The 17501-nt window shown below is 42.6% G+C and overlaps 1 protein-coding gene across 1 annotated transcript in view; it reads left to right on the top strand.

Moving 5' to 3' along the window:
- The window catches only part of LRRK2 (leucine rich repeat kinase 2), an 82587-nt gene that overhangs the window by 26551 nt on the left and 38535 nt on the right, over positions 1 to 17501 (top strand). The window contains exons 17-27 of the mRNA XM_077338190.1: positions 285 to 413; positions 620 to 790; positions 3811 to 4069; positions 5536 to 5724; positions 6619 to 6731; positions 7760 to 7823; positions 10261 to 10481; positions 12008 to 12258; positions 15064 to 15212; positions 15989 to 16082; positions 16980 to 17166. Of these exons, the coding sequence (XP_077194305.1) occupies positions 285 to 413; positions 620 to 790; positions 3811 to 4069; positions 5536 to 5724; positions 6619 to 6731; positions 7760 to 7823; positions 10261 to 10481; positions 12008 to 12258; positions 15064 to 15212; positions 15989 to 16082; positions 16980 to 17166 (1827 nt within the window). The remainder of the gene's footprint in view (positions 1 to 284; positions 414 to 619; positions 791 to 3810; positions 4070 to 5535; positions 5725 to 6618; positions 6732 to 7759; positions 7824 to 10260; positions 10482 to 12007; positions 12259 to 15063; positions 15213 to 15988; positions 16083 to 16979; positions 17167 to 17501) is intronic.

Genomic DNA, 17501 nt, shown 5'->3' with positions numbered 1-17501 from the left:
ATTTTATGAGTTATGCTGTTTTTACTGTTTTATTCGAGATGACATTGTCAAGAGAGGCCGGGTATAAATTTTAAAATAAATAAATAACAATAAACTCTGCTAAATTTTAGCAGGGATTTTAGTAGGATCTAGCATAATTCCACCCCATTGCAGAACCCAGTAATTGTTCTATGTTTTGGGAAATATCTCCAGTCTTTCATTTTTATTATTTTCAAGATAAATGTTTTTAGCAATATACCTCTTGATTGCTGTTCTCCCCATTCTCGTATCTTTCAATCTCTTAGGGTTTTCACACAATTATAACAATACTTGACCTATCACCCTGTTTTGCTAAGCTGCTGATTCAGGAGTCATTTGACACTGCTATTTTCTATCAGATGTCCATGTGCTTCAGAGAACAGAGAGACCAGCAGGTATCTTAAATCATTTAGACTTCATATCTCCTGTATTGTTTTAGACTGACTGGCAGTATTCCATGTTTAATAAAATTTAACTAACCATTTAGACTCTCTCTCTCTCCTTCTTCTGACACTCCCCCCCTCCCAAATCCCAACACATCTTGTCTGACATGTTCTGGAAGACTGTCTACCACTCTCAGTTGTCCATCTTCCTAATTTAGTTTCAGAGTCTCTGCTGTAAATGCTTTGCTAAAATTGCTGACAACGATGATCTAAAAAACTTGATGTTGGAGAAGGCATGTGCTGAAGACAATATCATTATGTCTGAATGTTTGCTGTTGCTTGGAGCTGATGTGAATAAGAAGACAAAGACAAATGCCTTAATTTATCAGGTATGTATGCTCTGTCGTATATCATTGCATTGATCAGAAAAAACAAATGCTTTGCTTGGGGATTGTTGCACAGGGGATACCTTTACCTTTAAGCGTGCATGGAATTGATTCGAGTGCAGAAGAGAGCCATATGGTCCATGCTGAAGCTGGCACACCTGGATTTTAAGCACACGTGAGACAGTAACTCCCTGGCACTGCGGTGACCGTGGGAGCCTTGAAAAGGTCAGCCAGTGGGAGTCAGTCAGGCCCCAATAGAGTTGTTGATAGGGAAGGGAAACCAGCAGCTCTCCCAGAAGCCCCTCCATACTTTTGAAGCAAACAAATCACAATGAGAAAAAAACTTTACTCCCTTTAGGCTGCAAATTGGTACAAATATATTGTATGTTTTAGATTTAGATTTAAATGCCCATTCTCAACACCATGCACTCCTCCCAGTATTTTGTCATATTCCAGGGTGCACCTGCAAATCAGAACTTGGAATGGGGTTCTGAAAGAAAGCAAATCTCTTTTGTGCCCATCTCACCAACATGTCTTCAGAGCCCTTTCAGCTTTCTAGGGATGGGACAGGGTTTCTCTACTTTCCAGGTAAGGGGCAGTGTTGGCCTCTTTTGAAGGGTGGGAGTTCATCAAGCCACTGGGCATTGGCTAACTTCCAGATCATCTCAGAGCACTAGCTTGAAAATCGTTTGTGCTCAGTAGTTCAGTTCTGGGATTCCTAATTGGCTTAACAGTTATAGCACAGTTGTCATGGTTGCTTGCAGTGTAAAATTGAACAGGGTTGCACTTTATTTTCAGATGAAAGGATTTTGCTGCATCCCTAGACAATAATAGCTGATGAATGTTTTCAGCTAAACATATAAATTCAAGTTTTGGGTGATTCGTGGGGTGGGGGATGTTTCCAAAGGTTGTTTCTGATTCTGGTGCAATAGGATGCTATGAGGCTGTACTCTGTCTTTGGGGGCAGTATATTTTAATTTTATTCTATTTCATTTTAGTCTTTGGAGGGTTTTTTGTTCCTTGTTTAAAGGTAAAGGTATCCCCTGTGCAAACACCGGGTCATGTCTGACCCTTGGGGTGACACCCTCCAGCATTTTCTTGGCAGACTCAATATGAGATGGTTTGCCTTCCCCAGACACTACCGTTTACCTCCCAGCAAGCTAGGTACTCATTTTACTGACCTCGGAAGGATGGAAGGCTGAGTTGACCTTGAGCCAGCTGCTGAGATTGAACTCCCAGCCTCATGGGCAGAGCTTCAGACTGCATGTCTGCTGCCTTACCACTCTACGCCACAAGAGGCTCTTGTTCCTTGTTTAGCCTTATTTTACTTTGTTTTTAGTCTTTACCTATCTCCACCCTCTTTTATTTTATAGACTCAGTGCCAAAATCTCCTCTCCTTCCCTTGTTTGGATGGGGTTAGCGTGGTGTGAAGATTGAATAGATGAAAAGACTTTGATGGAGTTTTGATTGTTGGTTTGTTAATTAGCTTGTAAATGTGGGGCTTTTGACTTACTTTTAATCTGAAATGATTATGCTTTTAAAAAACTGTTTTAACTTTTTAACTTATTTACCCTCTTATTTACCAATTGTTTTAACTTATTTGCCCACTTGACTGATCTTAACAATTTTTAATTTATTATGCAATGAAAGATTTCTGAGGGCTGTGCTTCATACTGGAGTTTTATTTATTTTATTAAAGTTTCTTTAGGTTTGACTTGTTTTTGTTATTCTATGTTAGAGTTAATTTTGTTGAATGTTATGGCTGTTTTTAGTAACTGAGTAGTAGCATTGATAATAGCACTTATTTTCTCCACTCACCTCTTCTTCCTTGCCAGCCTTTCTGAGGAGGATACAAAGGTAGTTTGGTTATGCATTCACAATTCAACTGCCTCTTTTCAATGGTGTTTTTAGGACATCTACTAAGGATCCCCTTTTCAGATCAGTTATGTCCCTGTTGGCTTCAGTCTCCCTTGTACATATTCTTCTGCAATGTCTGTATGTGCCCCAGTATGGCTGAAATGAATTATGCCATGCCTTGATTAATGGAGTATATATCCTCTAGCAACATTAAAGCAAAATGTGCAATTTCTCTGCTTCTCAATGTACTTATTTTGTTGCTTGATTTCTAGAGGCTACAGAGAATTCTCAAAGTGAGATGTTTTTAAATGTGGGTTTTATATATGTTCTTTGGTTTTATTGTTTAAGGCCTTGGTCTAAGTATAGGGGATATCAAAAGAAATAGGAGGATATCACTAGTTTTCTTAACAGTTAACCAGAAACAAAAGCAGGTTTAGTCTTGTGAAACTGACATTTATTTTACTGGAGGTGTTTGTTTGTTTGTTTGTTTATATATTCACATTTATATACCGCTGCTCTCAATTTGACTTGCGGCGGTTCACAGTAAAACAGAATATTGATGATGATGTCATCCGTTCAGTCGTGTCCAACCCTTGGCAATTCTATAGGAAAGTCTTTGCCATGCGCTCCTGTCTGTGACTGCTTCTTTTAGTTGGTTCATGGTCATCCCTGTATCGGCTTTGACCATGTCGAGCCAGCGGATCCTTTGCCGACCACATTTCCTTTTGCTGCTGACCAAGCCGAGCATTAATGATTTTTCTAGCGAGTTTGATCGCATGATGTGTCCAAAGTAAGTGAGCTTTAGCCGTAACATCTTTCCTTCCAATGACACAGTCGGCCTGCTCCTCTCCAAAACTAGCTTTGTCTGTCCATGGTATTCGCAGCATTCTTTCAGACCCCATAATTCGAAAGCATCTATTCTCCTCCTGCCTTCCTTCTTCAGGGTCCAGCTTTCACATCCATAGGTTGTTATGGGAAGACAACAGTGTTGACTAGCCGGCACTTTGTATTAAGGCTGATATCCTTCCATACTCGGTTCATGCCTAACATTGCGTTCCGGCCCACTGTTATTCGCCGTTTGATTTCACAGAACATTGCTGACTATCAAAAGTGGAAGTATCATTTGCATTATTTCATTGATGCATTCACTGTTTGTCCTGTAATAGGTTTGTGAGAAAGGAAGCAATTCTGAGTTGGTTGAACTGCTGTTGAACAGTGGTACTCGTGAGCAAGATGTCCGAAGTGCTCTTACAACCAGCATCAAGAAGGGAAACAGCCAGATCATTAGCTTGCTCTTAAAAAAACTAAGCTTGGATGTCGCCAACAGCAGCATATGTCTTGGAGGATTCTGCATTGGTAGAATTGAACCTTCCTGGCTGAGCCCCTTGTTTCCAGCTAAACGAGCATCCTTCAAGAAACAAACATGTAAGTGTTTGTAGACTGGATTCAGGTAACAAAACAGATTTTGACTAATTTGGAGATGCTTCTAAGTAAATGACATATGGGGTTCTCTCTTAGCTTTCTCTCTCAATCTTAATTCAGTTAAACATTTCCAGAAGAGCAGACTGTTTCAGTGAACAGTGTTAAGAATCAGAACTAGGGATAGGCACGAACTGGAAGATTCTGGATTGAGGTGTTCCCAAACTGAATAACCAAATCTGGACAACCCAGCCCCCCAAAACAAATCAGCCCACATCACTTCTGTCTGCTTAGAAGCAGGAGGAAGCAAAACGTGGAGTCTGAAAAGTCTTGCAGCCATGAGGCATGATAACCATGAGGCCCACAGGCCTCACTGTCAAGCTAAAAGAGCTGAAAGTTATTTCATCACACCAGATGACTTTCCTTCCTTTGGAAGGGTGGGGAGAATCGATCCAGCATGCTGAAAAGGCTTGCAGCTGTTTTGACCTGACAGCAGGCTCCACAGGCCTCTCTCCTGTTAGGCTGAAAGGGCTGCAAGTGATTTCAGCATGCTGGATTACTTCCCTCCCTTCCAAAAAAACGGAGCTTATGTTCCCATAGAACATAAGGAGAGCTCCCTCTCTGGAAAGCCACTATTGGTGTTTCCATGGCTGCAGAGGTCCACCCCTTCCTTGAATTAGCATGCCAGCATGTCTCCTGAGCTGTGTATTGACTCAGATGCAGTAGACATGCCATTCCACACAACCGCCAAATCAGAAATCTATTAGAGCGTCATTGGAGGACCATACCAACAGCTTGCACAACCCCTGGTTTGCAAGCCATGACTTGGGCTGTTTTCTTGGGGGCTTGGAGTTTGTGCCCTGGGTTGTGCCCATTCATAATCAAGAGTAGGGAATGGTTCCTTCAGGGAATGGTTGTTATTGGTGGTTTACTAACCATACATTGGAATTTATTAACATAGAGGGCATATTTGCTGTAGAAAGTGATCTTGTGGCTATTTTAATAATTGGCCATTCACATAATCTAAAATGTTATAAGTTTGAAGCATTTAGAAGAAGAAGAGTTGGTTCTTATGTGCTGCTTTTCTTTTCCCGAAGGAGGCTCAAAGTGGCTTACAGTCGCCTTCCCATTCCTCTTCCCACAACAGACACCCAGTGAGGTGGGTGAGGTTGTGAGAGCCCTGATATCACTGCTCAGTCATAACAGCTCTCTCAGTGCTGTGGGAAGCCCAAGGACATCCAGCTGGGTGCATGTGGGGGAGCGCAGAATCAAACCTGGCTCACCAGATTAGAAGTCCACCCATCTAACCACTACACAAAGCTGGCTAAACCTTGCGGAATGATGTTTCAAAGTTCTTAGTTTATTGTAGTTTCAAGGTGGTTATACTTATGTCAAAATTTTTGCATATTTTTGCTTTTTGTATCTGTCCAGTGTTTCTGAAATTGGTGGGTTATTGGTTTCTTGAACATTAGATGCAGGTTCTGTATTGGCCAGATTGGTGCTTAGATACCAGAGGAAAAACAGCTATGAAGACCAGTCAAAATCCAGTTCTGATGTAAACACTGAAGAAGATGCATTGGAGAAATACGATGATTGGGCATTCATGCCTGACCCACTAGTTGACAACGTCTTTCGTCTGTCTGATGAAGTAGATAGTGAAGGTAGGTTTGCTACCTAAAAGAATGAATTTGTCGTCTATTACAAAATTGAGCCTGTGACTTTTAGTTTAAACCTTCCTGTTTGGCCTTTCCAGTTATTACAGTATTATTCTTCCTGTACTGAGGAAGATCATATGAAAATGTGCGTGCATCTAGACATCAGTTGCACCTCAGTAGAAAAAGATTCATAAACTCACACATGCATTGTGTTCAATCCACATGCTGATTCCTCTGACTGATCTATAAATGTATCTGTCACAGTGTTGATGGAAAGTTATGTATTTTGAAGCAGATGGCCTGAAATTAGAGTGAAAGAGCCCCAAACAAAGTCTGTGAGTTCACTGTGAAAAATGTCTTTATTTAATGGGGGGGGGGCATAATTCTGCTGCCACTAAAGAAAAGTTCTTGGGAGAGTTCCCAGTTTAAAGGGTTGTGGCTTTGTGAGATGAGGATGAAGATGGAAGCACCAACTCACTAGTTGTCACACTTCTGTACGGGTCTTTGGGTCGCCAGCAGCATTTCATGTGCGATCACATGATCACACAAGCTGCTTCCCTGCTCCCAATGCAGCACAATCCTTACTTTTCTTTCCCTGGGCATCATCCATTTGGAGGCAGGGCAGACGATCAGGGCAGAGTGGTGAGGCTTCTCCCTGCTCTTCCCTGATGCCAGCTGTCCTGATGCCATGTCAGCCATGAGAGACGGACTGAGGTGGCTTGTGAGAGTCCAGGGTGAGCCCAAGCCCCAAGCTGCACGTAAAAGTAATGGGCATATTCATTCCTGATTTTTGTGCTGGAAACCATGCTGGCACGTAGAGTGTTATCTGGAGTCTGAATTTATTTCTGTCTGTTGTAAGCAGACATTTGTGGAATCCTAATTAATTATTCTCTTTGACAGGGAGTGAAAGCTCATTTGTTACCAAGAAGAAATCCAGCTCTCTGGCAGTTGCAGAACTGTATAAAGACACAGCCTCACAAACATCTTCTTCTACTCCCCAAAGCCATTCTGTGGTATGGTCAGTTATTAATGTATATAAATGACACAGGGTTAGATTCAAAGCTGCTCTGCCATTGGCATAATGGCACTTACACCACTGTTGAACAGCCTTCATTCCCTTCATCCCCACTCTATTGGCAAGGATTCCCTGCATCCCAGGATCCAAATTTCTGGGAGTTCAGGAGGTTGCAGAGGGAGGGAGTGTAGAGAAGTCCTATTCTGCAAATGTCTGCTCTTGTTATATGGATTTGCCTCACAAGAAAGAATGGTGTGTATCTATTGCACTAAGATGAACATGATTTTCATTGCTTCCCCCACCTTCAGAAGCAGATAGAGGAAGAAGAAGGGTTGGTTTTTATACTTCTCCTTTTCACTACTGGAAGGAGTCTCAAAGCGGCTTACAATCACTTTCCCTTTCTCTTACCACAACAGGCACCCTGTGGAGTAGGTGAGGCTGAGAGAACATTGATTAGCTCAAGTCACCCAGCTGGCTACATGTGGAGAGGTGGGGAAATCAAACCCAGCTCTCCAGATTACAGGCCACTGCTCTTAACCACTTCACCACTCTGGATAGGGCTCATTTTGCATGAATAAGGAATATAAGTGTGGAGTGACAGTGTATTACAGTGGCTTTCCATGACCGGTGGGGGTTTGTTTGCTTTTATTTTTAAGAGGGCTCCTGTTCCACAGATTCTTCCTTGAAGCATCAGACTGTGTGTGAACCTACACATAAGGATCTATGTTTGAATAGCAACAAGAAATTACACTGAAATCTCAGATGACCAGTGTGCTCAGAGACTTTCCCTTTGCCCTTCCCTTTACTGTGCTTGAAGAAGCAAGTCTTGCCCAGCTGAACTAGCCAGGGGGCATATGTAGACATGTTATCATACACGAGGATGTCTTTGAGGTTGCAGTGACTGGGTAGCACTTTCACTGCCAATCAGACAGTGAAATAATTGTGTCAGCATGTTTTTGTCATTTACTGGTTTTAAGTGTATCCAGATGCCCATAACTATAAATTTGTTTTTCTGTTACTTGTCAGGGACCTGGATCACATTATGAACCTTTAAGAGATCACAGAAGAAGAATAATGTCTTCTGGTGACAGTAAGTGGGAAATCATAATTTTGTATGAGTCTTACAGGCATTTTTACATTGTAAATTAAGTTAAGTTCTATATGGCATTAACAGCTCTAATAAAGATGCAGCCAAACATTTTCAGACTGCCCCTTGGCTCTCAGGCCACATCCTAGTGCCCCCCCCTCCACATATGAACACACACCCCTTTCTTGGTGTTAGCTCTACTGCAGATTCAAAACACACTGCATTGTCTACACTTCTTTTTTGGTTGTTGTGCAGTGATCATATTTTAGTCTGGAAAAATATATCTTTGTAAAAGTCATTTTAAAAGCCACTTTGGGTCCTCATTGGGATGGGAGGGAGGGAGGGAGGGGCAGAAAAGCAAGCAGTGGAAAATCCCATGGCCAGGAGCACATTGGAGAAGACTTTTCCAGCCTCCCAAAGATGGAGACTTTTGGGGAAGACTTACCAGCCCTGGGTTAAGAAATTCCTGTAGATCTGGAGTGGAGCCTGGGAGTGATAGTCTAAGCAGGGGAAGGAGTTCATCAAGAATGTAATCCTACCCAGCTCATCTTCTGAAGCTGCTGTTTTCCTTCAGGAAGCTAGGCAGGGTTAGTCCTGGTCAGAACTAGTATGGGACACAAGCGAGGAAGTTCAGAGTTGCTAGTACCCAGAGGCAGGCAATAGCAAGCCACCTTGGAACATCTCTCGTTAGGAAAATACAGCTGCAGCAGGAAGAGTCAGGCTGCTGCCCCCCCACTGCCCCCAAATCCTTCCACTGCACTTTCAGGGGGGGATACTGGTCACTTTGGGAACCCCTAGTCTAGATCCAAATATGTCTCATGTACAGACAAAGTTAACTGTAAGTACCACTAGATGGTTGTCATGAGAGAACCAGGCCACATATATGCAGAAAACAAAACAGGTTCTTTGGGTAGTGTAACTGGAGGCAAAATTCTATCCTGATACTTATGGCAGTAATCAGTTGTGTCTGATCTCGAGTAAAACCACATAAATAAGAATTTTGGAATTTACTTATGCATTTATTTCCCAAATTTTATAGAATAACTTTCAGAATAGCTCGTTGTATGCTAAATACAATGGACTCTAGCCACCCCCCGCCCACCAGCGGCGGTAGCTTACCGTAGAAGCAGCAGCGGGCTAGCCGCATGTCTGACAGTGTGGGCAGGCTCCGTAGTGGAGCAGGCGGCAGCAGGGACTTGGAGCAGGCAAGGCGGCTCTGCACAGTGTCGGGCAGGAAAGCTCACTGCCGCCCCGAGTGGTGCAGCGTTGGCGCGAGGGGCAGGTTGGTCAGGGTGGGTTTCAGCTTACCAGGTGCAGCCTCAGTGGGGGGCTGGGGTGGGTCTTGGCCACATTCAGAGGAGGGCAGTGAGCGTGCAGGGCTGGCTGCTCAGCAGCGCCATAGGCAGATCGGTCTCGCGCCACGTCCTGCAGCACCTGTGGTGGGCTTGGGCCAGAGTTCTGCATGGTTAGAGGCGCACCCTGAGCATGCGGGGCCGGCACATGGTTGGTGGGTTAGGGAGGAGGGCCTCCACTGTTGCCATGTCGTCTCCTGCACCACTGGCAGGCGGGCCGGGGTCTTCTTCAGGGTGGGCAGAGTTGGGGCATGAGCGTGTGGCGGTAGCGCGCAGGTCGGCAGGCACCACCATCACTGCGCCATTGGCAGTAGGGCCGGGGTGTCCTGTAGCGCAGGCAGACACACTGAGTCAGGCAGCCAGGCACATGTTGGAGGCGAGGGGTGAGTAGCCAACGACGGAGGGCGGGAGCTGTCAGAACCAGGCTAATCAGGGCCCTATTCCAACTCGGACACCCCAGATACTCTCCACCCACAGGCCAGTTTCACAAATATTAAGAGGAACCATGGATGAGATATTTTCAGGGAACAATGTGAGCATTTTTAAATAGCAGAAGTCTTGTGGGGTGGTGATAAGTTATCATATTCACTGATATTCTTATGGCACTGTGCCAGTATCCATTTTTGCAAGTATAGTATTCTGCAGATAATTTATTCAATTCCCTACATCTACCCCGAACACAGAAATATATGAGTCCAGTAGCACCTTTAAGACCAACAAAGGTTTATTTCAAGTGCAAGCCCTCTTCCTCAGACTAAGAACTGACCATCATAACAGTAGGAATATATAACCAAAAGTTAATCCTGTTCCATTAGTAAACTGTGTCACAGCATCCACACACAGCCACATGATAACTCCCTGCCAGACCAGCCAATCAGATTTTATCGTGCTACTTCAGACCAACATGGCTACTCATTTGAATCTACAGAAATATATGGTATTTTGTTACTGTCAGCATTTTAAAGGCAATTTCTTGACATGAAGATGCTCTGCTCAGTAAAACAAAAAGTCAGTCTTCAATAAATGTATGCTAGTATAGATAGTATAATTTTGCCCCCAAAACTGAATGCTTCTTTATCTCTCTTTAGAAGGCATATCTAAATTCCAGTCAAGTTTAAAGAGGTCAGATAGTTTTTCTTCATTGAGCTCTGACAAGGAATACATTAAGTCACTGGACCTTTCATCAAATGAGCTGGAGAATATAGACAGTATCTGTCACTGCTCTTTCCTGATGACTCACTTGGAACATCTTGAGAAATTAGAACTGCAACAGAATGTACTTTCTTGTATTCCAGAAAAATTGTGCGAGGTGAGTGGTCATGGTTCAGATATCCTGCCTCAACAAACCAGGTCTGCCCAGATTGGAGAATATTGCATATCACTGTTAATGCCTCCTTTACATTAACCTGCCTTCCTTGAATGTACTATTTTGCATAAGGCCACCCATGTGTATATAAGTGATAAGGGGTAAATCCAGGGTAACGTAGTGGATAATATGTCGGCTTAGGAAGACACAGGTTCAAATCTTCATGGAACCATGATGTTATATCTGGTAACCTTACATAGTGTTTGTAAGGATAACGTTGAAGGTTGATTGATCTGTGTATGTCCCCTGAGTTCCTTGGAGAAAGGGTCAGATTTTAGAAATGTAGCGAATGGACAGCTTTCTGCTTGATTTTTTTGCATCTTTCCAATACATATAGAAGACATGCTACATCAGTTATTTCTCTACAAAAACATAAGAAGAATTGTTTGTTTTTATTAAGGGCACTTCAGTGCCACTTTCCGTCAACATGGACTCCAGGGTGGCTTACAAAATAAGTTTAAAAATTCAACATACATTCTAATGCCCCAAAGCACTAAAATATTAATGCATCAAATGTTACAGCAAAGGGGTCTGTGCTTTTTCTCCCACTAGCTGCCTTTTCTGCAATTAATTATTTGTTTTAATTGAGGCTTGTAGACATGTATTTACCACAGGCTTTCAGTAGGGTTGCCATCTCCAGGTTGCTAAATTCCTGAAGGTGAGGGGAGGGACCTTGCTGGATGCAAGGCCATAGAGTCCACCCTCCAAAGCAGCTATTTTCTCTGGGGGAACTGATCTGTAATTTGGAGATCCTTTGTAATTCTCCACAATCTCCAGGTTTCAGTAGCCTTCCAACTTTTGGTTGACCTTCCAGGGGAGCACTGTTCTGCTGTAATTTCATAAATGTCTCTAGAAAGTGAGATAAATATATATAAATGAATGCTGTTCCTAATTCACTGATGCATATGCAGAGATTAACATGTTGAAGTGGATTGAAGGGTTTATTTGGGATTTGGGAAGGGAAAGGTGACCAAAAAATCAGAAATTGGGCTTTGACAGTGCTTCAAATGCTAGTTAGCCTTAGAGGACATCGTTGTAACTTGAAAGTCTGCTGAGTGCTCTCCTCACCTCTAAGATGGAGCATGTACTTATCACTGACTATTATGTGCCTTCCTTGGTCTGTTTCTTTAAGCAGATCTGTGTCTTCAGAATCCCACAACCTAGACGTCAGGATGGCAGTTGCCAGTTCTTGCCTTAGCTCAGTGATACACAACAGAAGTAAATACCCTTTACATTTTTAATTGAATGCGATTATGGGCTGGAAGTGTATATATCACCTGTTATTAGCACTGGTGACATGAGTAGTAACTAACAGGTGCTGTAAAGCACTTCCCAGCAACAAAAGACACCACTCTCAAGAATACGTAGCACCCCCATGCTAGAAGCTCAGGCGAGAGATCTGGATGTATTTTATATCATATGGTGGTGATGATTTATGTGTGCTAAGATGATGTGTCTTTTTCTTTCAGACCCTGAAACATTTGAATTACTTGGATCTGCATAGTAACCATTTTACAACTTTTCCCATGTACCTGTTGAAAATGCCTTGTATAGTACACCTTGACATCTCACGCAACAAAATTGGCCCTATCTTAATTTTCAATTCTAAGTCTGTCGGTAACACCCTAAAGCTGCTGAATTTATCTTATAACCAACTATCATGCATTCCTGAATTTCTTTCTGATGTTGCAGAAAAACTGGAGCACCTTATATTAGAAGGGTGAGAACAGTGCGTGGTGGCTGTGATGGATGTTATAGAATCATAGAATCATAGAGTTGGAAGGGGCCATACAGGCCATCTAGTCCAACCCCCTGCTCAACGCAGGATCAGCCCTAACCATCCTAAATCATCCAAGAAAAGTGTGTATCCAACCTTTGCTTGAAGACTGCCAGTGAGGGGGAGCTCACCACCTCCTTAGGCAGCCTATTCCACTGCTGAACTACTCTGACTGTGAAATTTTTTTCCTGATATCTAGCCTATATCGTTGTACTTGTAGTTTAAACCCATTACTGCGTGTCCTCTCCTCTGCAGCCAACGGAAACAGCATCCTGCCCTCCTCCAAGTGACAACCTTTCAAATACTTAAAGAGGGCTATCATGTCCCTTCTCAACCTCCTTTTCTCCAGGCTGAACATTCCCAAGTCCCTCAACCTATCTTCATAGGGCTTGGTCGCTTGTTGTTGTTCAAGAGTTGCTAGCATCTCTGAACTGCCAAGTCAAAGCAGACGTGCTGAAGTGTCTTTTGTGAATGTAGGGTTTCCTGATACTTACATGCCAGGTTCTTCCCCACCCCTTCTTCTTGCCCCCTTGCATAGGTGCTTCTAGTCCTGCAGGCTTCCTCTCTATAGCTTTCCTAGAGCATCTGTTCCTCCTGACTGGAAGGTTCCCAATACTTGAGCATATCTCACCATGGGGGTCAGATTTTTAAAATCTGTTTATATGTCCAAAACAAACTCGTTTGATTACAGCGGGTACAAGAATGTAATTGATGGGATTGCACACACTCTTCTTATTTGGCAAATTGAATTTGTAAGCTAAAGTCTTTAGTTACAATCAGTTGTGACGTCTGAGTGCTGGCATTTTAATAAACTCGGTTTCTTTTTTAGTACCTGGGATTCTTAAATGGGATGAAACTTTAGTTAAGAATCACAGTTAATTCTCCTTCATCAGCCAGTGGAGCCTTATGCACAGCATAAAATTTTTGGGCAGTGTTAATGTGTACAGATGAGGATCAGGGGCACTAGCTTTTCTCTTCATTCTCAACCTGAAGAGCTGGCCCCACCCTACACCTCTGTGTCCTTATGGCACATGATAGTTCCTAGGTTCTTACAAACTGTACATGCATAGGCTCTTCCCCATGGTCATAAACACAGTGCATACATTCACAGCTTAGATGTGTGCTATGCCCATATTTATTTCCTTATTTATTTGCAACATTTCTATGCCACCTCCCCGAGGAACCTGCCTGGGGCAGCTTGCAAAATAAAATGATAAATTATTAAAACCCATCACTGAAACACAGTGGAGCATAAAACATGGATAGGTGGGACCTGGAATTATCGGCCATCTCCAGACTACAGAGATCTTTTCTGCTGGAGAAAATGAGTGCTATGAAGGGCAGGCTCTATGGCATTTTATCCTGTGGAGGTGACTGTCCACCTTGGGCTTCATCCCTAAATCTCCCAACCTGGATCTAGCAACCCTATCCCCCAATCTCCTGCTGGTGGCTAAGGAGGACCTTGCAACCCTGAACATGAGACAGTTTAAAATGAGCCTTAAACATTCTCAGGCTAAAAACAGACTATAAAACGAAGTTGAAAGATCAGCTCTTTAATTAAAAGCCAGGGCAAGTGATTTGGTCTTGTACGTAAAAAAAGTCTGGTAGCTGCCCAGCAGGCCTTGAGGGAAAGGGCATTGCTCAGCCAAAGTGCCCCCACAGAAAAAAACACAGAGGAGGGTTTGTGAGGAAGATCCTGGTTGGATGACTGGACAATATGGTGGTCCTTCCAGAACTATGCCCTAAACCATTAAGGGTTCTAAAAGAAAGCCATCACTTTGAATGGGCCTATACTAACATGCAGCTAGTATAGATCTTTCAGCACTGATGTGATACAGTCCTTGTATCCCATCCCTGATAGTGGCTGGCGGCCACATTTTTAAACAAACAAAAGTTTCTGGTCCATTTTCAAATGCATTGGATTGAACATGCATAGGCAGGTGTGAGGACAATGCACTTCTGCTCTCCTTCTACATGCTATAGTCCTGCCTTCAAGTATGTCATAGGAACTGCAGATTATGTGGCTCCCCCATCCACATTCTTAATATGTTTGCCCTGCCTTAGTTCGTATTTTGATGTTATACTTTTTAATGTATGAATGAACCCTTGTTTCCCATGTTATAGTTGCAGGAAATTGCATATTTCCTGCAAATACATCTCTGCGTTTGTTAAGTCTGATTTCTATTTCAATTGTCTTGTAGCAGGGATCCCCCCCTCCCAAGGCAAATAGTGCAAGTGCCAGGGAATAAGTAGGGGAGAGTTGAAAATGGTTTGAAAGAGAAAATGAGGAGCTGGTGTGAGGAAAGGAAAAGATGGATGGAATGATGGCAGGGAGAGAGAGAGATGGGCAAGAAGGCATCGCATGCCAGAGGGAAGAGAGAAGCAAGGCTGCCAATCCTGGGTTGGGAAATACCTGGATATGGGGAGGGGGGATTGAGGAACAAAGGGACCTCAGCAGGGTATACCTCAGCAGACCCCACCCTCCAAATCAGCCATTTTTTCCAGGGGAACTGATCTCTGGTCTGGAGATCAATTGCAATTCCAGGGGATCTGAGATTGCCAGTCCTAGCAGTGGAGAACTGTAGGGGAGAAAGTGAGATTCTCCCATGATATCTGATGGGGCAGTTAAATGGAGGGCTGAACAGTGCTATGAATCAGCAACCAGGGTCTTGGCTGTGATTAATTAATATGTTTTATTTAGTAGTCATATAGTTCTGTGTTGTAATTCTTGTTTTTCTTTCCATCTAGTAACAAAATTGCAGGTGTAGCTTCATCTATTCATTTGAAAGAACTGAAAGTTTTAAACATTAGTAAAAACGCTATCTCTTTCCTTGCTGAGAATTTTCTGAAGGAGTGCTTGAAACTAGAAATACTCAGTGCTGGGATGAATTTACTGAGTAAGTTAACACTTCCAGAAATTGCAGGGCGGGTGTGTGGTCAAGTGGGCTGATGTATGTCTCTTTATGTTTATAGTTTTGTTTGTCAGAACTATGACACGTTTGTAAGGCTATATACACGATGTTTTATTGTGTTGTTTTACGCTGCATCTTTTTATTATTGTATGTTATATATATTGAGTCCCTGGGCACAGAGGTGACTGATGTATTACAACTGAATAGTTGCTATCGTGATCTAGAGAAGATGGTGTCCTCACTTTTGTGTATTTTTTGAAGGGAAACTGTTAATCCTAAAAATGAGCTTGTATTATACATGTGTAGTTGTGTGATTGGATCTGCGCCAGTGAATAAATGCCTTGTTAGAGGTGACCCTAATGTTGCTATGGTACAAATGGGGACCTGAGGTGTGATGTCTCACACAGAGCTACCTTGTATTTTCATGTCTGAGGTGGGATTTAATCTTGGGATATCTGCACAAGGTCGTAGCTCAGGAAAGGATTATGAATCCTCCATATTTGATAACTAGCTTCCCACATTGTCTGGATGATTCAGTTTGTTTCCTTTTTGCCCTCAAGTCACAGGTGACTTACAGTGACCCCTTATGGGGCTTTCAAGGGGAAAGAAGTACAAGGGGGGTTGCCATTGCCTGCCTCCATATCACAAGCCTGTTATTCCTTAGAGGCATCCCATCCAAATACTAGCCAACCCTGCTTAGCTTCTGAGATCGGTAAATTTACAAACCAGTAAAGTAAATGTGTTTTTTGTTCTGTTTTTAGATACTATACTGGACTTGCCATCTAACATAACTATATTAAAATTATCTCAAAATAGATTTTCTAGTATTCCAGAAGCTATTCTTTTTCTCCCACAGTAAGTTATTACTGTTTTTCCTTTTCATTGAGAATTTCGCAAAGTTTGCTAAATATCCATTTAAATAACTTGCGGTTTTTAAAGCATAACTCTAACCATTGATTTCATTATTTTAAAAAAGAGCCTGGCGGCTGATGAGATATTGAAGCTGCTAAACATTTTTCTTCCAGACAAAGATGCTTTGAAGATATTGAACTGCCGTGGGGATATTGTTTTTTCCTAAAACCTAGGACCTAGTTTTCAATATAATAATTATATTGAGTCTTTGTAAATCTACCTGGAGCTATATAAACATTGGGGGTTTCCAACATGATAACCATGGTGGCCATAGCACCAAGTGTTTTTTTTAGAAAGCGGGCAAAGCCAGATGAAGCTTTTGCCAACAAGGCTTCTGATTGGCCATAGGAGTTTAGATTGGCTGTGCAATTTTTTTATAAACCTGCAACTACATTCCATGCTGATTATGGCAGGAAGGCACTTCTGACAGTGCAGGACCAGCCATGTGCTCTGGCTTTGGCAGTACTAGTGCAAATGAGGGTGAAGGAGCATGTAGTCCCTGGGTGGGAACAAGCTGGCATGCAGTGCCTCCTGGAGGCTTTTAGCTGCAAAGACCTATCCAATGGCAGACTTGCTCATGCACAACCCCAGCGTGAAGATACTCTATGAACAATAGTTACAGATAAGTGCAATTTTGTTTTTTGCAGTTCCAGCTATTTTTGTTATAACAGTCTGGGCAGGATGACACACCACCGCCTCACTGTTCCAGGGACAGCAGGGGCCATAGTTTTCTCAGGTGTCCTCTGTTGCTTCTTGTCTCCTTTATGATTTACATTTTTGCATGTACATTTTAATAGGTTAATAGTTCCTGTATTCATATTCAATATTTTTATTTTTAAGTTTGCGTTCAGTAGATTTGAGTGACAATCAAATCGTAAGCCTGCCTGGGCCTGTGCATTGGAAATCGTCGAATTTAAGGGAGCTGCTGTTTAGCTATAATCAAATAGCTGTTCTAGACTTGAACGAAAAACCGTTCTCATGGTTTCGACTTGAGAAGCTGCACCTGTCCCACAATCAGTTAAAAGAGGTAAATAGGACCTTGATTATCAACTTAAGTTTGTCTTGACCTGCTAGGTTATATTCTGACTTCACTGCAATAAAAAAATGTTCCTCAAAAAGCCCAAATGACCTAATTACATTTTCAAGTTAAAATTCTTTCAATGGCCATTTTTCTGTATGCCAGAAGTGCATAGCACCCACCAGTGTGGCTCTTGGTGCCATTGTCTCTCTTCTCAAAAGCAAAAGGTTGGTGCTTGATATCCACCACCTCATGAGAGCAAAAATTATTTAGAAGAACCCAGGAAGCATCACCTTTGGGCCTGCAGGGAACCGATGGTCTCATTATAAGATGCTTTTAGATCC

Source organism: Paroedura picta, chromosome 5 (assembly GCF_049243985.1).
Source record: "Paroedura picta isolate Pp20150507F chromosome 5, Ppicta_v3.0, whole genome shotgun sequence".
NCBI classification, from domain to species: domain Eukaryota; kingdom Metazoa; phylum Chordata; class Lepidosauria; order Squamata; family Gekkonidae; genus Paroedura; species Paroedura picta.
The sequence above is the reverse complement of the archived record's forward strand: the minus strand, read 5'-3'. Positions and strand labels throughout refer to the sequence as shown.